General features: G+C 36.1%; 1 protein-coding gene across 1 annotated transcript; it reads left to right on the forward strand.

The window, feature by feature from the left end:
• The first annotated feature begins 810 nt into the window (after positions 1–810).
• On the forward strand, positions 811–9,804 carry LOC107037308 (ATP-dependent RNA helicase dbp2). Its single transcript, XM_015255799.1, has 7 exons — positions 811–1,158; positions 3,053–3,689; positions 3,980–4,550; positions 6,159–6,218; positions 7,873–8,103; positions 8,430–8,597; positions 9,168–9,804. Coding segments are annotated over exons 1-7 (1,812 nt in total). The 5' UTR covers positions 811–1,156; the 3' UTR covers positions 9,311–9,804.
• The last annotated feature ends 3,068 nt before the right edge of the window (positions 9,805–12,872 follow it).

Genomic DNA, 12,872 nt, shown 5'->3' on the forward strand with positions numbered 1-12,872 from the left:
GTGCATCTGGGAATATCTTTAGAGTTATGCAATCATTTCTATATTAACTATATTAATGAATACAGAAATTAAATTAAAAAATCAATTTCTTTAGGGGTGGGGGGATAAAATGAAACAGCCAAAAAACGACTATTTGACGAAACTCAAGCAAAAAAAAATTTTTATTGACTTTTCTTTATTAACTTTTTTTATCATTGGGAGTACTGATGAGAATAATAATTTTTTATTCGTCTCATCATTCAACTGTTTACAATTCAATTGATTAGACCAGGCCGATTATACAATTTTTTTCATTCCATTGAAATTCAGTATCATATTTTCCTTGTTCTCCCGCTGGGTCTCCCCCTCGGCCTTCCTCTGGATTTTGGATTTTGCTGTTTCATTTGCTTTTCAATTAATCCATTGACAAAATCACCCCTCAAAGTTCCCAATAATTTCCCATTCTACTGAATGAAAAATTATTATTCTAATCAGTGCTCTCAATAATTAAAAAAAAGTTGATAAACATTTTTTATTACTTGAATTGCATCAAACAGTCGTATTTTGACTGTTTCATTTTGCCCCACTCTCCCCTATCAAAATAGAAATAATTCAATATTTGCAATTATTACAATTAAAAAATTAAAAAAATTAATTTCTATATTAATTATATTGATACTCAATAGTATGCCAAAATATTTAATGAATTACTCATAAATAAGAATACTTGAAAAAGTGAAGAATGTTCTTTCCGCTTTGAATTGGAGTCTCGTGCCGCCACAGCCCATCCCCACTCATTTTTTTTAGTGTTCACAGGGAGTCAATAGCACACCTTGGCGAATTCGCACAGTTAAGCAGCTGTAACCAGCTGTAACCACGGGAAAATTACCAAAAAAGAGGGAATAATAATTTTGTTTTCTTAAAAAATCGAATATTTTTCTGGATTGGGAATTTTTCTGTCAATTCTTGTGAAGTGAAAAGTGGAGAAAGAGTGAGAATAATTATTTGAGGGACTATTTTTCGTCGTTCGACCGCCATTTACATCTTCCTCAACAGATTCCCTTGTGAACTCTTTGTGAGACGCCTCAGTTACGTCTATCGCACCTGAATTATTGAATATTTGATATAAACAAGTGATTGTTAGCTCACAACTCCGTTTCATTGTAACTTTAGAGTCATGTGAGTATAGAAAATGCGTTATTTCTTAGATTTAGAATTGATTTGAGCCCCTTTTGATGTGGCTGGCCTGTAATGACCTGAACGCCATAGTGATCCTCCCTGATGTTAGTATTTTTTTCCAAAACTCCTTACGAAGGTGTTCTATTATAGCCATCAATCATGCTCCTTTATGAATTATTCTCAGAATCGATTTTGCATACATTCTCTGGCGTTTCGAGAGTTTCTTAACCTCATTCGTAATCAAAACATATTCTGTGCACGCATAATTGGCGCACTGTATCTTGGTATGACTTCATTTCATCGATTTTTTGCCTCGATAATTTCATTCCTTTTTTTCTCCTGGAGAAAGTATGTCCGAGATGTTGGAGGGATACTCGATGCAATTTCACCTCAAGAGAAGCATTCATTAGTGAACTTGTGAAATGAGATGTATCAATTTCTCATAAATTTGACTTTTCTACGGAATATCTGGTAGTTGAAGGGAGATGATGAAATTTTTATGGAGATTTACCTATCTTTGCAAATTTTTCTCCCACAAAATTTAGTTTTAAATTTTCCTAGCTGTCTCTGAAAGATTTGGGGAAGTTTATCGAAAACTTTATGACATTGTTGGAAAATTTCCGATTGAAGTCGTATAATTCAATTTAAAACCTAACTCTGAGTTATAAAACAAACATTGCATTCCTCATTCTGGAGTATGAAGTCTAGGGTAAACAGGGCAATTTCTGGGCGGGGTTTAGTTTCTGGGTGATTTCAACTTGCATTGATTGAATATTCCATAAATAACATGATAATTGTACTGATTATTTCATCTTCCACTAATATTCCTCATGTATAATCATATGATCAATTATTTTTCTATTCTTCGACATTTAATAAATAAATAAAAATGGCCCAGTCCTCGAGAAATTAAGGGTTTCAGCTGCATTCAACTACTTCTTAATTTCATTATTCTTTGTTTAGTTATTATCACTTCAAATAATTTTTTTCTGCTAATTTAAATATTTTTTGTCATTCCGGCCGTGAGGCAGCGCTTCACGGACGCTCCGCGTCCGTGAATCTCTGCTTACGGCCGTCATAACAAAATAGTATATTTCGTCACTAGGCCGAAAGAAACTTTTCTGGCGAATATGAGTTTGCAATCATATGAGCTAGAAAAGTTGTTTTTGGCCGTATGACGAACAGTATTTTTTGTTATGACGGCCGTAAGCAGAGATTCACGGACGCTCCGCGTCCGTGAAACGCTGCCTTACGGCCGGAATGACAAAATAGCTATTTCTGCACAATGTCCGTTAACTACGTTTGACAGACAGTGTGATGAAAAACAAAATTTGAAGAAGTTGTTATATCTATCTATCTATCTATCTATCTATCTATCTATCTTTATTATATAGACTCCAGGTTAAAAACCCATCGGAGCCTGCTTAGCAAACAAAAATACAACACCGTTACAATGCATATAATAATTCAAAACATTACGGTAGTCTCATTCAAGTCTTCCTGTATGACTAATTGCACTTTCTTTTTTATATATAACATCACATGCCAAGTACTAAATTTGGCGAAAGGAATAGCAAAAACAATAAGCATCAAAATTAACTAAACTTCTGCATTTCAAAAATCTCAGAAACTACTGGCACCAAAGTTGAGCTCAATCCTATTTATTTACACCGTATTTACGTTGAATTTTCTAAAGATTAATCACAAAAAACTCATGTTGCCACATACACACAGACACGGCCCTAAAAACGTCATTTCTTTATGTTTCATAACATTCTAGACAATTTGCAATCAAAATTAGAAAATCAAAAAATCGTCCAACAAGGCTTCCATTCGGAAGTAAAAACAATTCTTCATCTTAAAATCTATCCTGAACAAAACGTCCAATCCACAGGGCATTCCGAGACAGAGACCGTAACGACCGTTCTCGTGGTGGTGGCAACCGCAGTTCAGGGCCATCAGGTCCTCGTTACGGCAATCGTGACCAGAACTCCCGTTTCTCAAACAATCGCGACAACTCTTCCTTCAACAGTAACTCCTTCAAGAATCGTCAGCCAGGCGAGCGCCTCCGCAAGCCGCGCTGGGACATGAACAGTCTCCAGCCCTTCTCCAAGGACTTCTACCGACCCCACCCCAACGTCGTAGGCAGGAGTCCCCATGCAGTTGAGGCGTATCGTTCAGCGAAAGAGATCACAGTGAAGGGGACCGGTATACCAAACCCAAATATTTATTTCGAGGAGGGAGGCTTCCCAGATTACGTTCTCACTGAGATCAGGCGACAGGGCTTCGGTGAACCCACAGCTATCCAAGCTCAAGGGTGGCCAATAGCTCTCTCCGGTCGAGATATGGTGGGCATTGCGCAGACGGGCTCGGGGAAGACTCTTGCCTACATCCTTCCAGCAATTGTCCACATAAATAATCAGCCCAGACTCAGCAGAGGAGATGGACCAATTGCTCTGGTCCTGGCACCAACTAGAGAGCTGGCCCAACAGATCCAACAAGTTGCTGCTGACTTTGGTGTCTCTTCCCAGGTGAGCAGAGATCGATAGTAATAATTATTTTAGTCTCTTAGAAACTATGGGGACAATCTTAAGAAAGAAGTGTTGTCTATGGATATATCTCAAAGTTCTCGACTGATCATTATATAAATGATAAATGATTATAAATTTCTTAAAATGTTTTTCAATTAAGTCATCGTGAATCCTCTGAAAGCGATTACTGATCGATAATGTAATAATGTAAATTTATTCAATATGATTAGCTAATTTTATATGTGGTAAACAATTGTATTTGAATATTATGATTACGCCGACGTCTGCAGGTGAGGAACACTTGCATCTTCGGTGGAGCTCCCAAGGGGCCCCAGGCCAGGGACCTCGAACGAGGCGTTGAGATCTGCATCGCAACTCCTGGGCGTCTCATCGATTTCCTCGAGAGAAGCACCACGAATCTGCGAAGGTGCACTTACCTCGTCCTCGATGAGGCTGACAGAATGCTGGACATGGGTTTCGAGCCGCAGATACGCAAGATCGTCGAGCAGATCAGACCTGACAGGCAGACCCTCATGTGGTCAGCAACCTGGCCGAAGGAAGTCAGGAATCTGGCTGAAGAGTTCTTGACCAACTACATTCAGATCAATGTGGGATCACTGCAGCTGGCTGCCAATCACAATATCCTGCAGATTGTGGATGTCTGTGAGGAGTATGAGAAGGAGGGGAAGTTGATGAAACTCTTGGAGGAGATCTCCAATGAGCCTGAGAACAAGACCATTATCTTTGTGGAGACCAAGAGGAAGGTCGATGATATCACGAGGGCTATCAATCGTTATGGCTGGCAGGCTATTGGTATTCATGGGGATAAGAGCCAGCAGGAGAGAGACTATGTCCTTAATCGTAAGTTTGAGAGATTCTTTGGAGAGATTCTAGGAGTTGAGGGGTAAAACGAAATAAGTCAATTGTCAAGTCATTCGGATTTTAGTTTTTTCTGAATATCTCCGGATGGGGCTTTGCATGACATTCTTACATGATATTCTTTGATATGATGATTAAAGTAGTATAATCATGACTTGAATTTTGAAGATTAAAATCGGAAATAAATTCTGAACGAAAGTTAAGATGAATAGAAACATTTTGGCTCAGTTTGTGTTCAGTATTATTGATAATAATTAATCTAGAAGTACATAAATTATACTGTAATTATTATGAAGTACGTCATGTTTATGACGTATGAAAAAATTTAAGTGAAATTGTTTTTGCGAGCGAATTCGTTAGAAAATTCTATTGAAATTCTCTAGACATTCTATGGGGATTCTATTAAAATTTCAGAGAATTCTCGTTAAAATTCGATTTATTCTTTGCGCAGATTCTATTAGATTTGATAGGAAAAAGATTTCGATTTTTCTGTTTGAATTTTTCTCTTGAGATTTTTGTTGCTATATTTTGTTTTGTTTTGCGTTACAGGATCTGCGTGAAAAAATTCCAAGAGAATATCTTTCATACGGAAAAATTGAAAACTATTGACTTTTTCCTATCAAATATGATGTAGAATCAGCGCAAAAAACCAATAGAATTATAACGAGAATTCCCGAGAATTTTAATAGAATCTCAATAGAATTTTTTAGCGACTTCACTAAGTTTCTATTGAATCTGTTCATGTGTATTACACAGAGTCTTATGAGGAAATGAAATTTTGGACGTTAGGAAGAAGATTACAATCTGGAAAAAATCTCAAAAAATCAGAGAAAATGAATAAAATTTTTATGCCCAATATGAAAATTATCGTCAGTGTCAGGCTTTTGTAATAAATAATTTATGTTTCTACATGCCGAAAATGGCGTGTTATGTCGAAACACCCTAGTCAAACGAGACTATTAATTAAAAAAAAATTAAAGAAATAATTTGATGGATCAATTTGTTACACTCATCAAACTTAGAATTCGTGGGAAAAATTATTAATAATGAATCATTTTTCTTGGCTTTTTGAGATTATTTTCCCCGTTACACTTAAGGGCTTAAATTGGAGTTTATTCATAATACTTTAACTGAAGGATATTAGACACGTACTTTTTCATTTTGATGTAGGATTGAAAGTTGAAAAGGTTTAGGTGATTAAATATCTGCATTGTGACGATATAATGTTCTTCAATTGACTATGACTTATTAATTTTTAATAATACCTCAGAACCGAAACACTTTACTCAAGATTGAGTATTTCTATTTTGGTTTACCTAATATTATTATATTGTTGGATATCAGAATTAAATGGGAAATATTAAATGCGGATTCGTTTTTCTCAATGATGAATGATATAAAATCAGTATGTTTTAGGCAGTTGGAGATTTACTCAATAAATAATCTTATCCAGCCACTCAATTTGTCATATCTAATGCCTTATTTATCAAGGCATTCGTCGAAAACTTATCCTCAACACGTTTACTACGAAATTAATCGCCACTTCCGATGACTTTCGATTAACTTTGAATTCCTCTTTGTCTCTTACAGAATTTCGAAGTAGCAGATCTGCCATTCTAGTGGCAACAGACGTAGCTGCACGTGGGTTAGGTAAGAATCCCCATCAGAAAAAAAAAATTCAATGTAAGGGTCAGGCTGCGATGGTTATTAACGTAATATCGACAGAATAATCGTGTCCAAAATGTGGCAACGGATGACGGCATGGTGCCAGACTGATTGACGCTGGTGCTCCCAAACGTTCAATTATCGAATCAAGACAATCTTGAGAGAGAAACTAATAACTTAACTTAGCTCTAAGACTCCCCTTTAATTTTGCATTCCACCCGTGTCATAATCAATGAATTAACTCTTTAGCTCAGGATATTTAAAGATTTTTCCAGCTACTAAAGTCCCTAAAGAGACAATTGCATGAGTTCAATAGCTAATGTATATCCTGGAAAAATCTTTAATCAATTTCAGGTGCAAAGGTAAGACCACATAGGATGTTTCTCTTCAAAAAAAAAAAAAATCCCAAACAGAGAAAATTAATGAGACAAGTCTTGTCAGTCTGGTAGTAACTTGCTGTTCTATGTTTTTTCAGAGGCACATGCGACGGAGTTTTATCAATGATAACAACTCTGGAGAGCTTGCTTTGGAATTGAAAAAAAAAAATTCTTAATGAATCAAAAATATCCAAATAATGGGGACGCAACTGCAAGTTGTCCTTAATAAAGCTGTCGCTCAAATATAAAAAAACGCTGTGCCTCAGTCGAACCCGTGCCACAAGACCACGAAAAACACACCACACTCTCATGTACCTGCGACGGTCCAAAGTATGGAAGTTGTAATGTTAGGGAAAAAAAATAAACATCAGGAGGTTCGTGGAGGAGCCAGAGAGGAGTTCCACTCGATCGACGGAGATCAATTTTTTTTATTTCCTTTTTTTTTTTATTTAGATCGACGAAACCGAATGCGCAATGCTCATGAAATTGTTGGCGACCATTGAGAGACTAAATAATTGCAGACGTTACGAATTGAATTGCAATGGTTCGTCTTCAAGAAGTCGTCAGTTCATGGCATTGTCATTAAAAAGATATATATTTGTAAGTCATTAGAGAAAAATGGTTTGAAGTGCAACGTGGGGAGATGTGGGACCTACCCTCTGCCCTCATACCACGGGATTCATTGGTAGCTGTGCAACCAGAATGGATTAAAATGTGTAAGTTCCAGCTGGTTAATGATTTTAAGAAAATATTGTGATCCATACTTTGGTGCGGGAGAGAAGAGTGGTGACGTTCATGAAATATTTCAATCTAGAAAACTCTCAAGAGCTCGCTATAAACAAAATACTCAGGAGATTATTTAAACAATCTCTCTGTGCGAGACTGCAATGAAAATACAACCATCTGAGCACTGATTCCTCTACATTTCGAACAAAAACAATTATTTACATTCCAGCATTTGAGATTGAACAGGTAATTAGATTATTGCCTTTGTGGTTCGATTGACTACATAATCATGCAAATGGATAAATATTGTCACGAATTTTGATAATCTTACGTACGACTCATTATCACTTGAATATTATTTTTTTTTTAATGCATATCTGGTCCATCTGCATGATTAGGAAACCGTTTTCTTGAGAATTTAATGCTTGAATAAATTTGCTTTATAAGTTGATTGTCACCACAAAGCGGAAGAATTGTTTATTAAAATGATTTTTAATCATTTTTTCAATTGTTTGTGACTAATGATCTTGACTTAGATGTGGAGGATGTCAAGTTTGTGATTAATCTGGACTATCCATCCAACTCGGAAGACTACGTACATCGAATTGGACGTACGGGACGTTCACAGCGTACTGGAACGGCTTATGCATTTTTCACGCCTGGTAATGCACATAAAGCCAATGATTTGATTCAAGTGCTGGAGGAGGCCAAACAGGTGGTCAATCCGAAGCTGTATGAGCTGTCGAGGAATCCAGGTGTCTTCAAAAGTACGTTCAACTCATTTTTGTTAGGGGAGAGTGGGGCAAAATGAAACAGTCGAAAAACGACTGTTTGATGCAGTTCAAGCAAAAAAACGGTTTATCAACTATTTTTTAATTTCTTTTCTACCGAATAGAAAATTACTATTCTCATCAGTGCTCCCAATAATAGAAAAAGTTAATGAACAAAAGTTGATGAAAAATAAAATTTCTTTGCTTGAATTGTGTCCAATGGTCGTTTTTCGGCTGTTTCATTTTACTTTACTGTTTTATTTTACTCCACTCTTTCTACAAGTGTAATCATTGAATGCCTTGTAATGGCTTTCTGTCCTCAGGGGGTCGTTTTGGAGGAAGAAATAATGGAAGTGGTCCCAGAAACAACACTGGACGTGGGGGTGGCGGAGGACGAGGTGGGGGGTCTCGAGGGGGGCGTGACTCTGGTGACAGGGGACGATATGATCGTCCCGGTGGGAATGATAGAGGCAAGTGGGGAAGCAATAATGGTGAGTCATTCAGTGAGGATATTGAGAATATTGTAACAGCACACGCACGAAAAATATTTATAGATAATTGACAGGAAATTGGAAAAAAGAATTAATTTTAAAAAATCGTTAGAACATTGACAAGTACTGACTATTCTTCTACTGTCTTTTTATTGAACTTTTATGTAAATTTCTGTGTCATGTCATTTTTTCGCATCCCTGTTACCGATCTTGGCAACCGTTTGCACTATCAAACTAAGATAAGTCCTAAAAATTCCAGAAAAATCTGTATAAAAGAGGATTGTAATTGAACAACTTATCGGTGAAAGCTCAAGATTATCATTAAATAGTAAATGACAATTTTTTGATTATCAGTGGAGAAATTGTCGCGGATTGAACAGCGAATTCGAGTAGATGGGAGGCCGCCGGCCTATGAGGACAAACCGCGCGAAACAATCTCAAGACATTTTCTCTAAAAAATTATCTAGCTGCAAAAAGCATTCTTGGCCTTTTCCCCCAAAAAGCGAAACTTTTACCACCGCGTCACCAAATTATACATCAAATACCTAAACAATGAATTTTAAATTGCAGGCGCCGGTGGTGGCATGGGTGGCAACAACTACAGTAAACCCTTCTCCCAGAACAATTTCGGTGGCAACAATCCCAACAACAGTTACAATCAAAATGGAAATTCCTACGGCAATACCGGCTCATACAATCGAAATGGTTATTGACCCACCAGGATGTGAATGCTCCAGACTAACTGAATAATAATCCACCAAGCATAACAACCCTGACACCTAGAGCATGGATGGGAGGAGCGCAGAAAAAAAAGAGAAAACTGTGACGAAGCACAACAGTGCATAGAACTAAAATACTGGAGAGAGAATATTTTTAAATGTATATTTGTTGTCTCGATCGTGAGACAGCAAAATGATTCAAGATGCACCATCAATACAACATCTTGAGTGCAGACGAGTGACTGAATCGGAAATTTAAAATTAATATGTCATACAAATGTACGCATTTTCATTAACTACCGCGGATACAGATACTCGTATATTCATAAAGAATCGTAAACATTTGCGTTGGGTATAAAAAGTTTAGAACTACTGTGAAAATGAGAGAAAATGAGATACCAACTAGGGAAAATTGATTAAAACAATCTTAGACAATGTAGAATTAATCTTGAAAACTACTTAATAAAATAAATGAAAATTCTAATATACTCTGATTTCATTCAATGGATTAGTCCGTCATTTCTCCTACGCGTTGATGAATCCTGGCTCTATTAATCCAAGATTATTGAATCGATTTTTTCTACCGTACGTAGAAAACCAACAATGACTAGGATTTGATAATTTTCTAAACACAGAATCAAACATTTCACAATGGGGAACATTTTTTTATAAATGTTCGTGAGGTCTAATCCAATCAAGTCTGAACCAAGGATACATAATAATGAGGAGATGCGAGAAATCAAAATAGAGCAATTACTGTTATTAAATTTTGGCTTGAAAGAAAAATCAATGTTTTGCATTTTTCAATATTAAAAGTTTATTGCATTGACATTTACCAATGAAAAATGATGGAAATTTGTCCAAAGGTTCATTAATCTTTGGAATAAAACTGGAGAGAATATTTTGCTCGTTTTAATCAACAATTATTAACAATCTACGAATCCTTTACGGTTCCTTTAAGGTTCTCCTGGAAGATCCATATTTAGCCACGCAGGCCGGGCCTTAATCACGGAGATAACAGCACGAGTTGAGTATAAATACGTTGAAACGAGTGAGAAATTTGATGAGGGAGAGGAGACCCACTCGATGCCTCATTGGAGCGATTTTTATCAGTAAAATCGTACGACATGGGCAGAGTGTCTGACGATGAAACACTCATCTCTCAGGGACAACACTTCCATTGATTAGAGAATTGTTTTGTCTGGATTGAATTCAAAATCTAGTTCAATGTTTTTGATAGATTCTTCCTAGGAGAGATATTCAATAGAAGAGAGGCAAAATGGTTTGAGTAGATTTTACCGCATCACTGGCTTTTTATTACGTTTTTTTTGCTGTTCTGTAAAACTTTTTAGAGGATTGACGCGAAAAAATACACCGTCTTCATGTTTCCTTTCGGAACTTTTCAGAGATTTGTCAAATTTGAAAAAAGCAGGCAGAAAAATGTTTGCACGATGATGAAACTTCGTGAGTGATCAAATAATAAAAAAACGTAAAAACTGTCCATTTTTTGCGTCCATCCGATCTATAGTTTGCCACAAGTGGGAAATTGCTCTTATAGTTATTTTCACTAATAAATTAGCAATATGCTTCCGAATGGCTTTTTCCGCATCATTTCCTTCTATCATGTATAGTTCATTGTTTGTTTCATTTTATTAAATTGAATAAGATTTCATTTCAACCGATTTTGTCAGATTTCCTACTTAGTCGAATGTAAATTTAAAAAAAAAACTTTTCCGCATGACCGTATCTAATAAAACGTTTCGGTTTCTTATGGATTTTTATTTTTCCAGCAACATATTAATTTCTAATGCCTCTTCCAGCTTTCGAAAAATTCGAAATCTCCCAGAGTAGTCGAATGTTATCATCATCATTATTCCGAAGCACGTCTAAAAAACTTCGTTAAAAAAACCTGGTTAAATTCAATTTGGAAAAGTGAACTTTTGGTTAATTAAACTTTTGTCAAAATGAACCTCCATCAATAAAATTTTTCGATTATCTGGTCCTTAACCCGAAGAGGTAAATTGGTTAAATATATATTTTTTTATTATTCAGGATTGATCAAATATGTAGGCGATGTTTTTCGCTCAAGCACAGATTTTTGTGACATTATGTGGATTTTTCTCTCAGTGTATCGCTTTCATCTTCGAAATCGGTCAAAGGACACCCAAACGAATTTTTTAAGCTATCATTCAATGATTTCAAAATTTTTTTTTAGTTGTCGCGAAAAAAATTTTTTTTTGAAAAATGTCGGGCTCAACAAACACCTGCATTTGGGGGAAAAAAAGATTCAATTCTATCCATTCATTGACAAACAATAGAAAAAAAATTTGTTTAACATACGTACGGACACGGTCCAAAAATTGCATTTTCGAACTTTTTGCATCATAATGGATCGATATAACACGGAAAATCCAAAACTTAAATTTGAACGATTACAGTGCTTCCATTCGGAAGCAAAAAAAAACTGAATGAAAACTTATTATTCTCATCAGTATTCCCAAGAATTAAAAAAAGTTGATAAACAAAAATTAATTAAAAAAAAATAGTTTTGCTTGAATTGCCTCAAACAGTCGTTTTTCGACTGTTTCATTTTGCTCTAATATTTCATTTTGGCCCACTCTCCCCTATTTTTTTTTTAATTTTCGACATTAAAACTGCACGGAGAGAAATATTCAGTAAAAATTACGGAACTCACAGTTCGCTCACCGAGCACGGAATCGACTCAGAAAATTTAAGTGACGGTATCGTAATTTTTCACAGGAGATTTAGGTAAAAATTACTGAACGCTCTGGAAAAATTCCGTGATTTTAGGTAACAATTACGTGACAGTTCCGTAAAATTTTCCACATTGCACTCTGGAATTACGGAAAAGATACGTAATTTTTATTGAATATTTCTCTCCGTGTGAAGTAGGGAGGGTAGGGTAAAACGGACACTTGACTTTTTTTGGAATATTCATGACGTCTTGAATTGTTCATGAAACGGAATAATTTTATTTTTCAATTGAAAAACCACGGTTCCTCTTTGTGATGAGCTTAGACTAAGCTCAATTGATAAATCTGCTTCTGAGTTATGAATATTTTTAAAAAAGTCAAAAGTGTCCATTTTACCCTACCCTCCCCTATAGCAAACTCACCAGCACGTGTCAAATAAGGGCCCCTGCAATTTCGGAACTCTGCCGCGGTTTCCCCTTGAATTCGATAAGCATTAAATTTCGATTGAATCTAAAAAAATTCCACAAAATCATTCATTCATAAACAGTAGTAATGACTCATCGCCGGCAATTTCCCAGCAATATATCGAACGATAATCAAGTCGGTAGGTACAGACGGAGATCCATACGCGAGACACGCCTTTTTTGCAGACGCAATTGTTCACAGAAGAATAATGCAATGAATTATTTTCATCGATAGACTCCTACTAATAGTTGCCCCCAAGCCCTCGCCCGCCACCGATGTAAATTCACGTACTCACGATCCTACATATTTGCGTGACATCATGGGTGTAGAACAGGTGGGGGTTCCGACATTAAAAAAAAAGACAGCTGAAGCTTTAA

This window comes from Diachasma alloeum, unplaced genomic scaffold (assembly GCF_001412515.2).
Source record: "Diachasma alloeum isolate Michigan unplaced genomic scaffold, Dall2.0 Dall_scaffold_00216, whole genome shotgun sequence".
Classification (NCBI taxonomy): Eukaryota; Metazoa; Arthropoda; class Insecta; order Hymenoptera; family Braconidae; genus Diachasma; species Diachasma alloeum.